This window comes from Medicago sativa, chromosome 3 (assembly GCF_051527215.1).
Source record: "Medicago sativa cultivar Bolivia chromosome 3, Bolivia_mono, whole genome shotgun sequence".
NCBI lineage: Eukaryota > Viridiplantae > Streptophyta > Magnoliopsida > Fabales > Fabaceae > Medicago > Medicago sativa.
The window spans coordinates 76,127,050-76,142,439 of NC_140751.1; the positions used below are offsets into that span (position 1 = coordinate 76,127,050).

Here is a 15,390-nt window from a genome sequence, read left to right on the forward strand (position 1 = left end):
AATTATATCATGTTTAATCGTAAAACTGTTCAAAGAAGAAAACAAATTGGAGTGGAGAACAAGACAAAATTTAATTTTTTTATCTCTCACTAAAATATAATAAAGTGTCTAAAATATCAAAACAACCACCAAACAAATCAAATAAATCAAAAAATTGTTGAATACCAAAAAAATCTTTATACTAACAATTTAGAGTTTTTAGAAATAGCTTATTCCAAAATCCTTTCCTCTAAAGATGTCCACATCATCATAATCCTACTTGGCATTTGTTCCAAAAATTTCTCCTAATTTTTAATACAAGCTTAATAATTATAATTATTATTAAAAAACTTTTTTTATTTAACATTAAATTGTACATAAAATACATAGTTGGTTACAATCAAATAATTATTAATATAATTATTGTTTTGATTAAAATTTATATGTTAAATTAAAAAATTGGTACGTTACAATCAAATATTTTATATGTTACATTAAAAATTTGTACGTTACAATCAAATAATTATTAATATAATAAGTATTCGATTAACATTTATACGGTACGTTAAAAATTTAGTAGGATACAAAATTATAATAAATAACTTGAATAAATTATATTTTGAATTTTGGTTCGTTACACTATGACAGTAACCTACTAATTAAAAATTTAATTGCAGTAATTAGTTTTTAAGGTTATATAATTAATTTTTATTCATTACAAAATTATATTACTTAATATTAATAAGATATTATTAAATTTCAAATGTTATGAAGTTAATTTTTTGTAGGTTACATGAAATATAATCTAATCGTGTAATGCATATTTTATAATATTAAAGACACTAATAATATTAATTTTAAAACGGTCAAATTAATAATTAATAGATATTAACCGTTATGGTACTATTTTTCTATATAAATAGTTGCGCTTTTGGGTACGAGTACACAACCGTCACAAAATATAGTTCTTCTTTTTCTGTTCACTAGTTCTCTGATATCTATATTCTAAGTTATTTTTGTAATTTTTTCTATTGCAAAGAAAAATGTCTACGAAACACGACTTCATCTCTGATGTTTAGCCAAGAAAACAATTGTGGACATTGGTTGTGAGGGTTGTTCGTGCTTGGTTTGTTCAAGACTACAAAAATAAAAAACTACCATTTTCCATGGAGTTGGTTCTAATGGATCGAAAGATACTTTTTTTATATCGTTTTAGTTTTTGTTTTTTTTTTGTTTAAAGTATAGTGAGTATAGTGTTTTAATCTTTGTTATCTAGTGTGGTCGAATTGGTGCGTCTATACGAAGAACATTGATCTACAAGTTCAAGGAGCAGCTCCAAGAGAGAATGGTGTTCACAATTTCTCATTTGACGTTTCTTGCAACAGTGATTCGTATCGACCATCACGTAGCGAATACAAACTGAATTTCACAATCAACACAAAAGTCAAACTATCTAAAACTGCTTTGGTCCCAAGAAACGTGTATACGTTTACACCTGCACCTGATGTTTTCAATGAATCTTACAACAACAACTACTTGGTTGGTAAGTGACTATAATTTTCTTCCTGTAAATTGGAAGAAATATTATTGTTTGTTTACAAAAATAACACAATAATTTAATTATTTTTGTAATGAAGATAGTTTTATTTTTCAATGTAACAGTTTATTTTTAGACGCTTTATAATTATCTTAACGGTTGAATTAATAAAATGTTTTGTTTGATATGATTTAATTATACGTTATATTCAATCGTTAAATTATGGAGACAAAAATAACTAAAGAAAATGTATGATTACTTTGATGGAGGATTTTTTTTTTCACAATCATTTTAGTTAATACAATTTCTAATAAATGGTAATATTTATGACCTTTATTTTTTACCTTTATTTTTAGTTGCCTGATCTATCTCGCATTAGCATACTAGAAGAGTTTGTTTAACCTTATTCTTAGGATCACCATTAATGAGTTGAAGAACTTGCATGTAATTGAGTGGGTTGACATAGATCTCCCACTTTTTTCTAACCCACGTTTGGTGGAGGTTTTAGTTTGTGGTATTCGGTTAGGAACTTTAAGAAGGAGGAAGTGTTTGTTTGGAAAAAGGGGAAGCAATGAATTCGAAATCAAAATTACAGTAAACTATAACAAAATTAGGTTAGATTGTTTTAATTTGTGACTCATGATCTCTAATTAAAAAAAATGATGGGAGGAGATTAAAGAAAGTTGTTTTCTCAATTTTTTCTCACTGGCGATAATTTGCTTCCGAGAGAAATACTCTCTCCAATCTTAAATATAAAAAAATAAATAATTATATTTTTTATCTTAAATTAAAAAAAAAAATATAACTTACTTTGACTCTATTTAATGTTATTTGTCCTAATATACACTTTAGTTCATGTAAGTTTCATTTTAATTTCTTTTATTCTCATGAAACACGTTCCAATAGATGGTACTTTTCATAGTTTTTTTTTATCAAATCAAGAAAACTAATTGCATATAAGTGAAATTTTGAAGTTAGATATTTTTATAATTGAAATCCGAGAGTATTGTGATTAAATAAAAAAAAAAGTAATAATTTTTTTCATCCAGGTAAATTAAAACGGAGGTAATCATACCTGTTTAATATATTGAATGACTGCGAAACCAAAGTTAATTTGAACTCTTATTAATTAGATTTATTTTTAAGAATATATTAATTATTTATAGTATTTTTATATTTTAAGTATAGTTGTACTTTTGCCCACTATTTTATGACTCATAAAAATATTTTTTTTTTTTAAGGAAATGGGATGCAGATAGATCTGCAGCACCCTAATTATATTAAAATATTTTTGTTTTTATGAAAGAAAAAAAAAAGACTAAGGGACATAGTGCCTAATCCAGTTAAACCAAAAAAACTAACCAGCCATATGATAATACAATACATGACAATCCAATGGGTAAAGAAACAAATCTGAATTCATAACTAGACTCACACATCACGATGCACAATCCAGCGAACCCGCAGTACAGGCACGAAACCAAATTGTAAAAGAAATGTGATGTGTGAACTGATGAGTCCCGAATCCCAATTTTGAAGGCGGTAAGGAATTGATAGCCAACACGAAAACAGATCCACACGCCACCAACCCAATGCATCTAACATGACAACAACAAGCTTCAAAAGCCATTTCAAGCCATACAGTTCACTATTGACAACGATGACAGCGCCCCCATTTTTTGTCAGACCATATATGAAAAAACGCAACTTTGAAGCAATGTCGAGCTCATAATCAGAATCAGACTGTGAAGGAAAAATTCAAACATGATTTGTAGGATAACACAAAACCCGACAACAATGGCGTCGAAAAACCCAACCCCCGCCATTGAAACACAACCACAGTGCTCGCTAACCCAACCACCGCAAAACAGAGGAGATTCACGGCGGTTTCAATAAACCAAGAAAAAAAACTTGATCTGCAAAACATGAGACAACCACATCATATTGTCTCTGTCTAGAAACCAGATTTGAGAGCAACAATCCATGGCAAGTGCTGACTGGTTTGATGGAACCAATCCTAAAAAAGGGGTTCTTGGAGGTGGTCAAAGAATCACACCACCACCTCCTTGATGCATGGGGTTACATTGTGAAGGGAAGGTTTGGATTTGGTAGGATGAGCAAAGAAGGAGGGTGGAGGAGAAGGAGGGTGGTGACTCTCACAAAAATAATTATATTTTTTTAAAATTTAACTTTTTTGTGTTAATAAACAGTGATTTTTTGTTTCAATTTTAAATACAAGGATAAAGTACCACATAATATCAAAATTTTAAAATGAAATTAAATTAACAAAATCAAATAATATCTAAAAAAACCTATTTATATGTAAACCCCGTTAAATTTTTTTTTAAATAAAATGAATCCCGTGCTTGGCACGGGAAGTTACACTAGTTTCTAACATAGTAGTGTTGAATGTTTTACTTTTATCTCATGTGTTTTCCGTACTTTAACTGGACAAACATTAATTATTAAAAAAGCGATAATAAGAGACACATAAACACGTGACGTGAGTGTAGTTGCGTCTCGTGTCACCAACACTGTACCTTCCTTCCTTAGTTTGAAGCAAAAGAAGAAAGCGACGAGAAACGGAAGCGTATTTTCAGGTATAGCAACGTAAATTATTTGACCCAATCCATATCAGCTAGGTTCTCACCAATGCCGCCGGATTCCGCCGAACAAGACGATGATCCCGATACCGAATTCGCCGAAATTGATCCCACCGGTCGTTATGGTCGGGTTAGTCTCAACTCTCATGATCCTCAATTCGTTACTGCATTCTCTTTTTCAATTTTCATTTCCTATTTTTTTTTTATTGTCAAATTCAAATCTTTCTATTGATCTGATCCACAACTAACTATAACTATATCTCGTGTTTCTGATTTTGTTTTCTCAATTTCACAGTACAAGGAAATTTTAGGGAAGGGGGCTTTCAAAAAAGTGTATCCTTTTTTATTTGTTTATCAATTTTTATGCTCAATTGATAAATGTTAATAATATTTATTCAATGTACTATGGAGGTAATTCATTGTGTCTATTATATGTGACATGGATTTGTTTGGGATGAAATGAAAGTATGATGATTTGTTTTTCCTTGATAGTAATTTGGAAATGTAGATATAGAGCTTTCGATGAGTTGGAGGGAATTGAAGTGGCTTGGAATCAGGTTAAGGTGTCTGATTTATTGCGAAATTCTGAAGATTTGGAGCGTCTTTATTCTGAAGTTCATTTGCTCAAGACTTTGAAGCACAAGAATATTATTAAATTTTATAATTCATGGGTTGATACAAAGAATGAGAATATTAATTTCATTACTGAAATTTTTACATCCGGAACTTTGCGCCAGTAAGTGTCTTTTGGCTCGTTGTTATGTTTATGTATCTGTTGTTTATAATTTGTGATTTCGTTTAGATTTTGGCAAGCTCTTCTTGAGTTTTAAGTTTACCTTTCTTAATTTAGATACCGGAAGAAACATAAGCATGTTGACTTGAGAGCGTTGAAGAAATGGTCTAGGCAGATTTTGGAGGGCCTTTCGTATCTTCATAGTCATAATCCACCGGTTATTCATCGAGACCTTAAGTGTGACAATATTTTTGTCAACGGGAATCAAGGGGAGGTGAAAATTGGTGATTTAGGATTGGCAGCTATTCTTCAACAAGCCACTTCAGCTCACAGTGTTATAGGTAACCGTTTTCTGTGAAATCATTACATGTGTTATTGTTTTCTTATGTGTATTACTGTGAAAATATTGTTACTGAAAGTATATGTAATTCCCTCATGATCCCAGGTACACCGGAGTTTATGGCCCCAGAACTTTATGAAGAGGAGTACAATGAGCTTGTTGACATATATGCTTTTGGCATGTGCTTGCTAGAGTTGGTAACTGTTGAGTACCCGTATGTTGAATGTGCCAATGCTGCTCAAATATACAAGAAAGTGACATCTGTAAGTGCATTGTTTTCAAAATGTTGAGACAATATTACTTGTGGTGTGATGGAGCACTTGTTTTAGAATTATTAACTCCTATCTCAATTGAAATGTATATAGCATTCAATCTGAAAGCCATGTAAATTTCCAAAGACTAAGGTTTTCTGGAACCCTTTGGAATTTGGATAGTACATCAATTTAAGCATCAATTTGATAAAATCACTTCTGCTGTACAACAGTCTCTAAGATGTAACATTGTGACATTTACTTCATTTGAATCATTTTGAACTACTGCTTGTTACTAAAAGTCATTTGAATCAATTTAAGCATCAACTTGATAAAATCACTTTTGACCTATTGCTTGTTTCACGAGTCAGCTAGTCAGATATTGAGTTATCAATAACAGTATTGGAGACTTCACGAACCTGGGCAGATGTTAAATATTACAGAAATTTCTTCTAATTGGGTTCTTTTGTCAAGAAAAAATTGGTGAATTTGCAGGACAAACTTAAAATAACAAAATAAAAATCCTATAATGTCTGAATTGGAATTTTTTCTTCTTCTCTACTTGGTGCACGTGAACTCTAATTAGGCTCTATCTTCTTTATAAGAATCATCTTAAGTCTCAGTGTTCCTTATGTATGAAATTGCTTGAGATATGATTAGTGTTTTTAAGGAGACTTGTGACAAGGCTTGATTATGACCTTTTAGATTGTAAATCTTACCGAAAAGATGTCCTTATGGAAATTTTTAAATGCAAAACTTTGAAAAATATGTTTTGCTTTACTGTTTTACTGACATGCTGTGCTGTGATCAAATAACTGTTTAGAAATCCTTGTTCATTTTATGTTTTATTGCTTTTGTTTTGCCGTTTTTTGTTCAAATATTTGTAAATAGGAAATAAAGTGAAAAAAGAAGTCATTTAAGTAGTAGTAATTAGTGATTATGTAGTCATTAGTGAAAATAGATCCTCTGTCTTCTACCATTTGTGATTATGTAGTCATTAGTGAAAATAGAAACGAAAATGAAAACAATTTCTAGAACCACATACACATAGGTTCCTATCATCTTCTATCATTGTCATGATTATATAACTGTTGTTTCTTTTTTTGATAGGGAATAAAGCCAGCATCATTGGCAAAAGTAAATGATCCTGAAGTTAAAGCATTTATAGAAAAGTGTACTGCTCATGTAACGGAACGGTTGCCTGCAAAGGCTCTCTTGATGGATCCCTTCCTTCAGTCAGATTGGGATGGTGACAGCGTCGGTCGATCTTCGAGATCTAGAACCCAGCAATCAGGTAAATATACTTAACTTATAAAGCTCCAAATGAATGATCTACTTTTGTTTACCATCCAATGTATCAAATGCAGGAAATAACTTTGATAATCAATCCATTGGAAAAAGTGCCAACGATAATTCTGCTGAGACAGGTAGGGAATTCACAGTGGAAGGCCAGAGAAGAGATGTTAATACAATATTTTTAAAACTGAGAATTGCAGATTCCTCAGGTATTCTCTTAGTTTATTTTTTTTTCTTTCAAAGAAAGAGAGCATCTATTTGCTTTTTCATGGTTCTGATGTTCATTTGCTTGCAGGCCATATTCGAAATATCCACTTTCCTTTCGATATTGAAGCAGACACTTCAATCTCTGTTGCCAGTGAAATGGTTGAGGAGTTGGAGCTTACTGATCAAGATGTTTCGACTATTGCTATGACGATTGACTCCGAAATTCGATACCACATTCCTAATTGGAATCCCATTGAAACTCTTGACAATAGTTCTTGTCAAGATTCAGGTCATACCCTTGAAACTATGCCTGAGGCTTCTCCTATGGGAAATGAATCTCCTGGCAGTCTTGCTTTGGAAATATTACCTTCAGGTCGCAAGTACTGGTCAGACTCACCTAAGGGGGTTGGTGGAAACTCTCCATGTCTGCACGCTGCTTCAAACTTGTCTTATGAAGGGGATGTGATTGCTGAGGAAGGCAGCCTCTTTGCAAATAGCACGGGGAAGGAATGTGATGGGACTGCTGATTCCCCCTCCAACGAAAAAAGTATTACATCAGACTGTTCTGAATCAACTGGTGGAATGTCCTCTCAAGAAGAAATATCTGTAAGTTTGAAAGATTCTGAAACAGAAGACATCAATAAAATAGCAACAAAGCTGGAAACTTTGTTGGTTATGCAACAAGATGAGTTAGACGAACTGAAGAGGAAGCACAAATTAGCTGTCTCGGATTTTTTGAATGAATTTTCTCCAGAAATTTCCTTACAGGTTCTAAATATGTGCAACCTGCAGATGCCTGACGGTGAAATGTAGGGTGAGCTTTCCCTTTCCTTATCTAAATACCCATTTTGTGGGGTTTGTGGTCATTAGGACACTTAGAAGTTGTGAAATTGTGAAGTTGAAATCTTTAATGTATGTTGCTTGGATCAAATTGCGTACTCTTCATATTTTGGGTTTGTGATTGCTTAAGAGACGGATTTGTTTTTATTAAAATGTTCTTCAAATTATGTTAGGAGGAAATGTAGCCAAGTCATAACTTTGGATCATCTACTTTGCAACAAAATAACTTTGGATCATCTTTGCAGGAAGATTTTGGCTGAGTGAAGGCTTAGTGTACTCTCGAGCTTGGATGCTGTTGGTGTATTTATGAATGAAGCGTGGAGTGAAATGATAGGTAATTGTAAAGACCAGATCATATCAATTTCATTTCCCAAAAAAATCTGTACATAGTTTGGTACAAGTTATTAAACTATAGGAAGTGTATACTTGTACATATTAAGTTTACATGGAGTTCTTCCCAGCTAGGAGTTCACCGTTGGTGGAGTTGAGGGCTTTGAGATCAACTATTTGACCCGGTTCTCTTTGCGGATTATTTTAATTTATTATCATGTCAAAGTATTCTCATAATTTTGGCATCATAGACTTAATTTGGTGGAAGTTTGTACTTTGTGAACATAATTTTCAATTATTTTAATTTTATGAAATTAATTATAGTTTTTTTTTGAACAAGTAAAATTAGTTGTAGTTAAAACGTAGTTTGAACGAAATATTTAAAATGTGCATATTAAGATCAAGTTTATAGACTATTATTTTTTTAAAAAAAAAATAGTAATTAAAGATTTGGGACTCTTCGTTTTTGATAACCATGTTATTATAGGACTATATTAACACAAGATTTTTTGAATAAAAATATAAATTATAGGACTATACTAAATAAAAGGATCATAGTTTGTTTCTTGTTAATGAGTTTATTTGATGGGTGTGGCCATTTAATGAGTTTCTTGGAAGAAAGAAGGGTGTGGCCATTTAAATGGACTTGCAGGGAAGCGAGCTCAATTTCTCTACCAAAATTTCTTAAAAATTTGTGGAATATGTGTGGTTTAACTCAAGTTAAGCATACCAGAAATGTGTGTTAGTGAAGCTTCTTCTCCATAGCCATATATGAATATGTTTTTGGTTGTTGGCTTGTTGCAATTGGCCTCTGAGTTGAATGACTTTCCAATATATGATACTAGGATCAGTGTGAGACACTAGCTAGCGTTAGCTTCTCCATGAATATTGATCTTCATTATAGTTGATCAATCGAATAAAGAAGAATGACACTTCTACCCTCTGATGTCAAGTCAGTTTCATAAGTCTATGTAATCATATTTGGCACTAGGATGTAAGTATTATGTATTTGATTTCACCCAAAAAAAAAAGTATTATATATTTGTAGATTTAGGCAAAGTCAGTTCTGGACTGAGTGGAACATTCAGTTCGTGTGTGTCACCATTGTGGCTTCAGAATTACCTTCGCAAAATAACATGCACCTCGTTAAGCCCCGGATATGCGGGAATTATGTTCCAATTCGATTAGTAAGGTCTTCACTTATTTGAAGCTAAGTAAGGTCTAGATGTAACTTTTTTGTTTTGTTTGGTCAAGAGAGGTACTAACATTATTTGAAGCTAAGTAACTAGAGCAAGACTTGAGTTCTTTTTGTGGTGGATTTGACTTCCAACAAGTCTCCTTAATGTGGAGACATTGGTTGAATACATGTCACAATCAAGTCTCCGTGGAGCTTCTCTAATCTTAAAAATGTTTATTTAAGGGAATACCCCAAATATTTAGAGCACAAAGGAGTAAATATACGTGGTTGTCAAAACAAAATAAAAAGTAAAACAAAAACAGATTTTAAAAAAAGACACTAGAAAATTCATTATTTATTAACATCACCTTAGAAAAAGGAGTGTTTCAAAATTGAGTTTAATGGATTTAAAATTTTACACCACCATCCAATAAGAATCTATTGAATTGTCACGTATACTTATTATATAAAGAATTTTTTAAAAAACAATAGCCAAATCCTCCATTTTTATTAGACGTCAATTTAAAACTACTTTACACTAACAATGTACATACTTTTTTCTTTAAAATTAATTGTATATAATGATTTCTCATTGAATACATGTGTAAAATTATTTTACGTTGAAAACATATGTATTTGAACTAAAAACTAAGTAACAAAAAAATTTGAAAAAAAAAGAGTTTAAAATATAGATGATCATTTTCAATTTAATCAAAGATGTATGTTATTTGAACAACTATTTGTGTGACACGAAAAATAAATATTGACACGGAAAAGAAAACAATAGATAAAGAAAGTAAAAACATATGATGTGGAAAATTATCACAAAATAGTTTGTTAAAATATCATTTCTCTTAACCAAATTATACCACATATAATAATATCTTTAGTACATAAGCTACGTAACAATAGGTGTTAGAAATAATAGTTGTTTTCAAAAATGTAACTCAATGGTATGAGTTTAAACACTAAAGTAAGAGAAATGATATTTTGACAACTATTTTTTGACAACTTTTTGACAAATTTCTCTCTCATACTCACATGATGTTGTTATCCTCTCTCTTCCTTTTTCTCTCTCCATTGTTTTTGACCAATAAGAAGTGAGAAAACCAAGGTTGTCAACAAAGTTGTCATTAAATGGATGTCAAAATATCATTACTCTTAAAGTAATGTTAGAAATAATGTTAAAAACTTGAGGGTGTTTCTCTACATATTTTAGATTGGGGTAATAGTCACTTTAGTCCCTGAATATGTAATGATTAGTCATTTTAGTCCTTCATTGTATCAAAATTTCAAAATAGTCCCTGATTGAGCATTCTGTTAGTCAAAATAGTCATCGACACTAAAATAACCTCTCAATGTTCACAATAACTCTTTTCATATAGGGACTAAAATGACAATATGTACTTATAAGGACTAATATGACAATAAGTAAGTATATTGGAGGACTATTCTGACAATATTAATGAAATATTTTAACATTAAGGACTATTTTGACTAACAAAATGCACAATCAGAGGCTACTTTGAAGTTTTGATACATTGAAGGACTATCTTGACTACTCATTACAATTTCAGGGACCAAAATGACTATTACCCCTTTTAGATTCGATTATTTTCGATGTCAATTTAGTGAACTAATTTGACTTAAAAATAATTTGTCAAAACCAACTGGTTATCTCACCTTCAAACAAATTAACCACTAAAATTCATCTATAAAAAATGTGTTAGAAAAAGACATAATAACATTATAATCAAATCACAAAATTAAGTTTGTATCTTTACACTACATAGACAAAATTGAAATAAGTAAAAACAATAAATTTTAAAATTTTATAATAAATAAATACTTTAAAAGTACAAAGCCTAGAAAGATCTTATACGAGTGATAAACACAAATCCACAAAAAAACACCAACAATAAACAAAAAACAAATAATTATGATTAATGAATAAGCATAGTTAAAAAATCTAATCTGCAGTGGGATTGAAGTACTGAAGCAAAGTAGTGCACCGCGGCGCGTCACTCCAAAAGTGAGAGGATAACACAATTCATTTCGATAAGAAGAGGTTCTCATTTCTTCATCCACACAATACAATACAAAATCCTCTTCTCTTCACTCCGAAAGAGAGGATAACAAAACAAATCCTCTTCTCTTCTCTTCTCCTTTCTCTCTTCACTCTCAATTCTCTTCAATTCAACTATGGCAATTTCAATTTCTTCATCTTCTTCCACCAAACTCAAACTATCACAACACCCCCCACACACCCACACCTTCACCACTTCCGCTTCCATTTCCTCCCCTTCCACCACTCTCCGTCCCAAACTAACCCTAACTCGCCTCTCCTCTTCCTTCCTCAACCCCTCCACAATCCTCCACCTCACTCCCTCCTCCAAACCAACCACCACTCGCTCCTCCCCTTTCACCGTCCGTGCCGCCCGTGGCAAATTCGAGCGCAAAAAGCCTCATCTCAACATCGGAACCATCGGCCACGTCGACCATGGCAAAACCACTTTAACCGCTGCTCTCACCATGGCTTTGGCTTCTCTAGGTAACAGTGCCCCTAAAAAATACGATGAAATTGACGCTGCTCCTGAAGAACGTGCTCGTGGTATTACAATTAATACTGCTACTGTTGAATATGAGACTGAAACTCGTCATTATGCTCATGTTGATTGCCCCGGTCACGCCGATTATGTCAAGAATATGATTACTGGTGCTGCTCAGATGGACGGCGCTATTCTCGTTGTCTCCGGTGCCGATGGTCCTATGCCTCAAACCAAAGAACACATCCTTCTCGCTAAGCAGGTAATTATCTTATCTTAATCTAGTTATTAGATTAGTATTAGACTATTAGTAGTATTAATACTAATAATTTTAGTTAGGATTAGAATTAGTGAAGATTTAATGCAATGTTACACTATTGTTTAATGTAGTGATGAATTAATGCAACAGCTGTATGGAATTTAGGCGTGTGTAGAAGATTTATTGATAGATGTCTAGTCTGTATATAAATTTTGGTGATTATCGTTATGTATGGTTTTTGAATCGTTGGTTTTAATGGTTGAAATGTTTGTTTGTTTTTTGATTGGTTGGTATCTTAGGTTGGTGTTCCGAGTGTGGTTGTGTTCTTGAACAAGCAGGACCAAGTGGATGATGAGGAGCTTCTTGAACTTGTGGAGCTTGAAGTTCGGGAGCTACTCTCGTCTTACGAATTTCCTGGAGATGACATTCCGATTGTTTCTGGTTCAGCGCTATTGGCGTTGGAAGCATTAGTGGCAAACCCTACTATTAAACGTGGTGATAACGAGTGGGTGGATAAGATTTATAAACTTATGGATGAAGTTGACAACTATATACCAATCCCTCAAAGACAAACAGATCTCCCCTTTTTGCTAGCTATTGAGGATGTGTTTTCAATCACTGGTCGTGGAACAGTTGCCACCGGAAGAATTGAAAGGGGGCTTGTTAAGGTTGGTGATGTAGTTGACCTTGTTGGTTTGAGGGAAACGAGGAGCACTACAGTGACCGGAGTGGAAATGTTTCAGAAGATTTTGGACGATGCTATGGCTGGTGATAACGTGGGTTTGTTGCTGAGAGGTGTTCAGAAGATTGATATTCAAAGAGGGATGGTTTTGGCTAAGCCTGGAACTATCACTCCTCACTCTAAGTTTGAATGTATTGTGTATGTTTTGAAGAAGGAAGAAGGTGGAAGACATTCACCTTTCTTTGCTGGTTATAGGCCTCAGTTTTACATGAGAACCACAGATGTTACCGGAAAAGTTACATCTATCATGAATGACAAGGATGAGGAGTCGAAGATGGTGATGCCCGGTGATCGTGTTAAGATGGTGGTTGAACTCATTGTCCCTGTGGCTATTGAACAAGGAATGAGGTTTGCTATTAGAGAAGGAGGGAAGACCGTTGGAGCTGGTGTTATCGGAGCTATCATTGAGTGAATGAAGATTGCTATCCAGTTGCTGCATCATCACTCTTCAAATGGAGTTTCTTTTTATTTATTTTATTTTTGATGCAATCAATTAATTGACTTTTGGCCTTCATACAACTTGTCTGCGGTAATTTTATAGGGTTAAATTTAACTTTCGGATTGTCTTTAGTCGAATTGGATACTATTTTTCCATCGGGATGTTTTGTAAGTTGTTGTTGTTACTTGCTTATACTTGTTTGTTCTCTTATTGTTGAGTTCCTTAAATTGCATCAATGATGAGATTGTGTTGAGGGATCAACTGTTACAGTTTTACCCTTAATTAGATAGAGTTGAATGTTACCCATAATCTGTGGTTGATGCCTCATATGCGTGCTATAATGGACAACAATAAATGATGTGAAAATGTAAGCAAATTGAGTTTTGAAAACTTAGCAAACTTCACTAATTCCTCCTCTGATCGATGTTCATGCTATATATTTGGTCCTGGTCTTTCATATATGCTCCGGCTCTTCCATCTCTTTTTGACAAATGAACTCTTGTATCTTGGTTGACGTAAAATGGAGAAAGCGAGAGAGCAGTAAAGAAACCAAGAGAAGCGGTTAATATAATGAAAATCAAGTTTGATTAATTTTAATGGTGGATGTGGAGAGATCTAAGTTGCTAGATTTCAGCAGTTTTGATCATGGTTTTATTATAGCTGCTCATAAAAGAGTGTTTACTTTCTTTTACTTTTTTTTTTTTTTGTGGTGGTGTCGGAGTTTGAACCCCGGACCTTGCATATATTAGGGAAAATACTTGGGTGACATAATGTCACCCAAGTATTTTCCCATATATTATCCATTCTCTCTATCAACTGTGCTAAATTCACGAGGACTTTTTTTACTTTCTTATTTGATACTGTAGTTTGTTGAGAGTGGACGTGAATCGTGATCCACATTTCATACACAAATATATTATCTGCAACTATATATATATATATATATATTTTAAGAATAAAAAATGAAATATATTAACAACGGCAATGAATCCTCGTTAGCACACGGTGTACTAAAAAGGCCACCCCAAGATACAATCAGTCAGTCTAATAATTACAATATCAAAGGTCAGTCGATACCCAAGCAAAGCAAATGGTCCGACCACCATCTCTGAGAGCCATACACAAAAGTGGCTTTGTTAGCTTTCAGCCACCAAAAAGAATTATATTTAACCTTGCCCATCAGCTCTATGATGGGAGTTTGGATGTTATTGAAAAGTCTGTTATTACGTTCATTCCAAACTAGCCAAACGTACAGAAGTCAGATAAGCTGAAGAAAAGAATGGTGAGTCTTCGAATGTCCTATGTAGTGAGTAAACTGAATAAAATGATCACGAAGATTATGAGGATCAACTCCTAAAACGCCAATCCAAGTCTTGATATGCTGCCCGCAATGAAGAAACAGATGAGATGCTAATTCGTCGAGCCCGCACCCCGCCACACACCTGATAGCCGCGGCTTGAATAATGCAACGCCACAAGAGATTATTTTTTTGTTGGCAATCTGTCACGCAGCAATCTCCAAGCAAGAATAGAGACCTTCATGGGTACCTGCTTATGCCGAATGAGATCTCCCGTGACATTAACTAAAGGAGAAACCTGGGTAGTTATAATCTGATAAGCGCCACGCATTGTGTAACCCCCCTCAATGTCAGGGTACCACTGCCACCTGTCAGAAATGTCAGGCTGCAAAACAATATTGTTAAGTAAATGCCTACACAGCTACACTCAACTACCATCTCCTCCTTTCACGCCCACAACCTTCTCCTCCAACTCCACGCCTCACCCCTTCCTCCCAACCTAGAGAGAACATATCATCCACTGTACTTGACTTATTCGTCGCTAAGTCAAATAAACGACTAAACCACCTATACAAAGGAACATCACCTAACCACCTATCATGCCAAAATAAAGTCCTGGTCTTTCGCTATGTTATATTGCGTTTAGTCTCAAGTTTTTCATTTTCATTTGAACGCTCAAGTTAAATGCACAAAATTAAATTATAGCCTCTCAAAGATTGATTATGAATGCCAAATTAGTACTGTTTGAAGCACAAAATTAAAGCATTAATGAAAGGCGTTTGTGCCTTTGTGGCCAATCAATATGTATTCAAAA

The 15,390-nt window shown here is 33.4% G+C and overlaps 2 protein-coding genes across 3 annotated transcripts; both read left to right on the forward strand.

Moving 5' to 3' along the window:
* Window positions 1–4,025: 4,025 nt before the first annotated feature.
* WNK3 (WNK family serine/threonine-protein kinase 3) lies at window positions 4,026–8,455 on the forward strand. 2 transcript variants are annotated; one of them, XM_085753964.1, is made up of 9 exons: window positions 4,026–4,249; window positions 4,415–4,452; window positions 4,628–4,855; window positions 4,970–5,193; window positions 5,298–5,455; window positions 6,554–6,737; window positions 6,811–6,948; window positions 7,035–7,760; window positions 8,032–8,455. In XM_085753964.1, exons 1-8 carry the CDS (start codon window positions 4,169–4,171, stop codon window positions 7,757–7,759), a joined length of 1,776 nt encoding a protein of 591 aa, XP_085610090.1. In that variant the 5' UTR covers window positions 4,026–4,168; the 3' UTR covers window position 7,760; window positions 8,032–8,455. The 2 variants fall into 2 exon arrangements, with proteins under 2 accessions (XP_085610090.1, XP_085610089.1); XM_085753963.1 differs by having other exon boundaries at window positions 7,035–7,755.
* A 2,926-nt stretch (window positions 8,456–11,381) lies between these two features.
* Window positions 11,382–13,540, forward strand: RABE1B (RAB GTPase homolog E1B). The gene is made up of 2 exons (XM_085753965.1): window positions 11,382–12,101; window positions 12,398–13,540. The coding sequence occupies exons 1-2, from the start codon at window positions 11,496–11,498 to the stop codon at window positions 13,250–13,252; spliced, it is 1,461 nt and encodes a 486-aa protein (XP_085610091.1). The 5' UTR covers window positions 11,382–11,495; the 3' UTR covers window positions 13,253–13,540.
* Window positions 13,541–15,390: the final 1,850 nt, after the last annotated feature.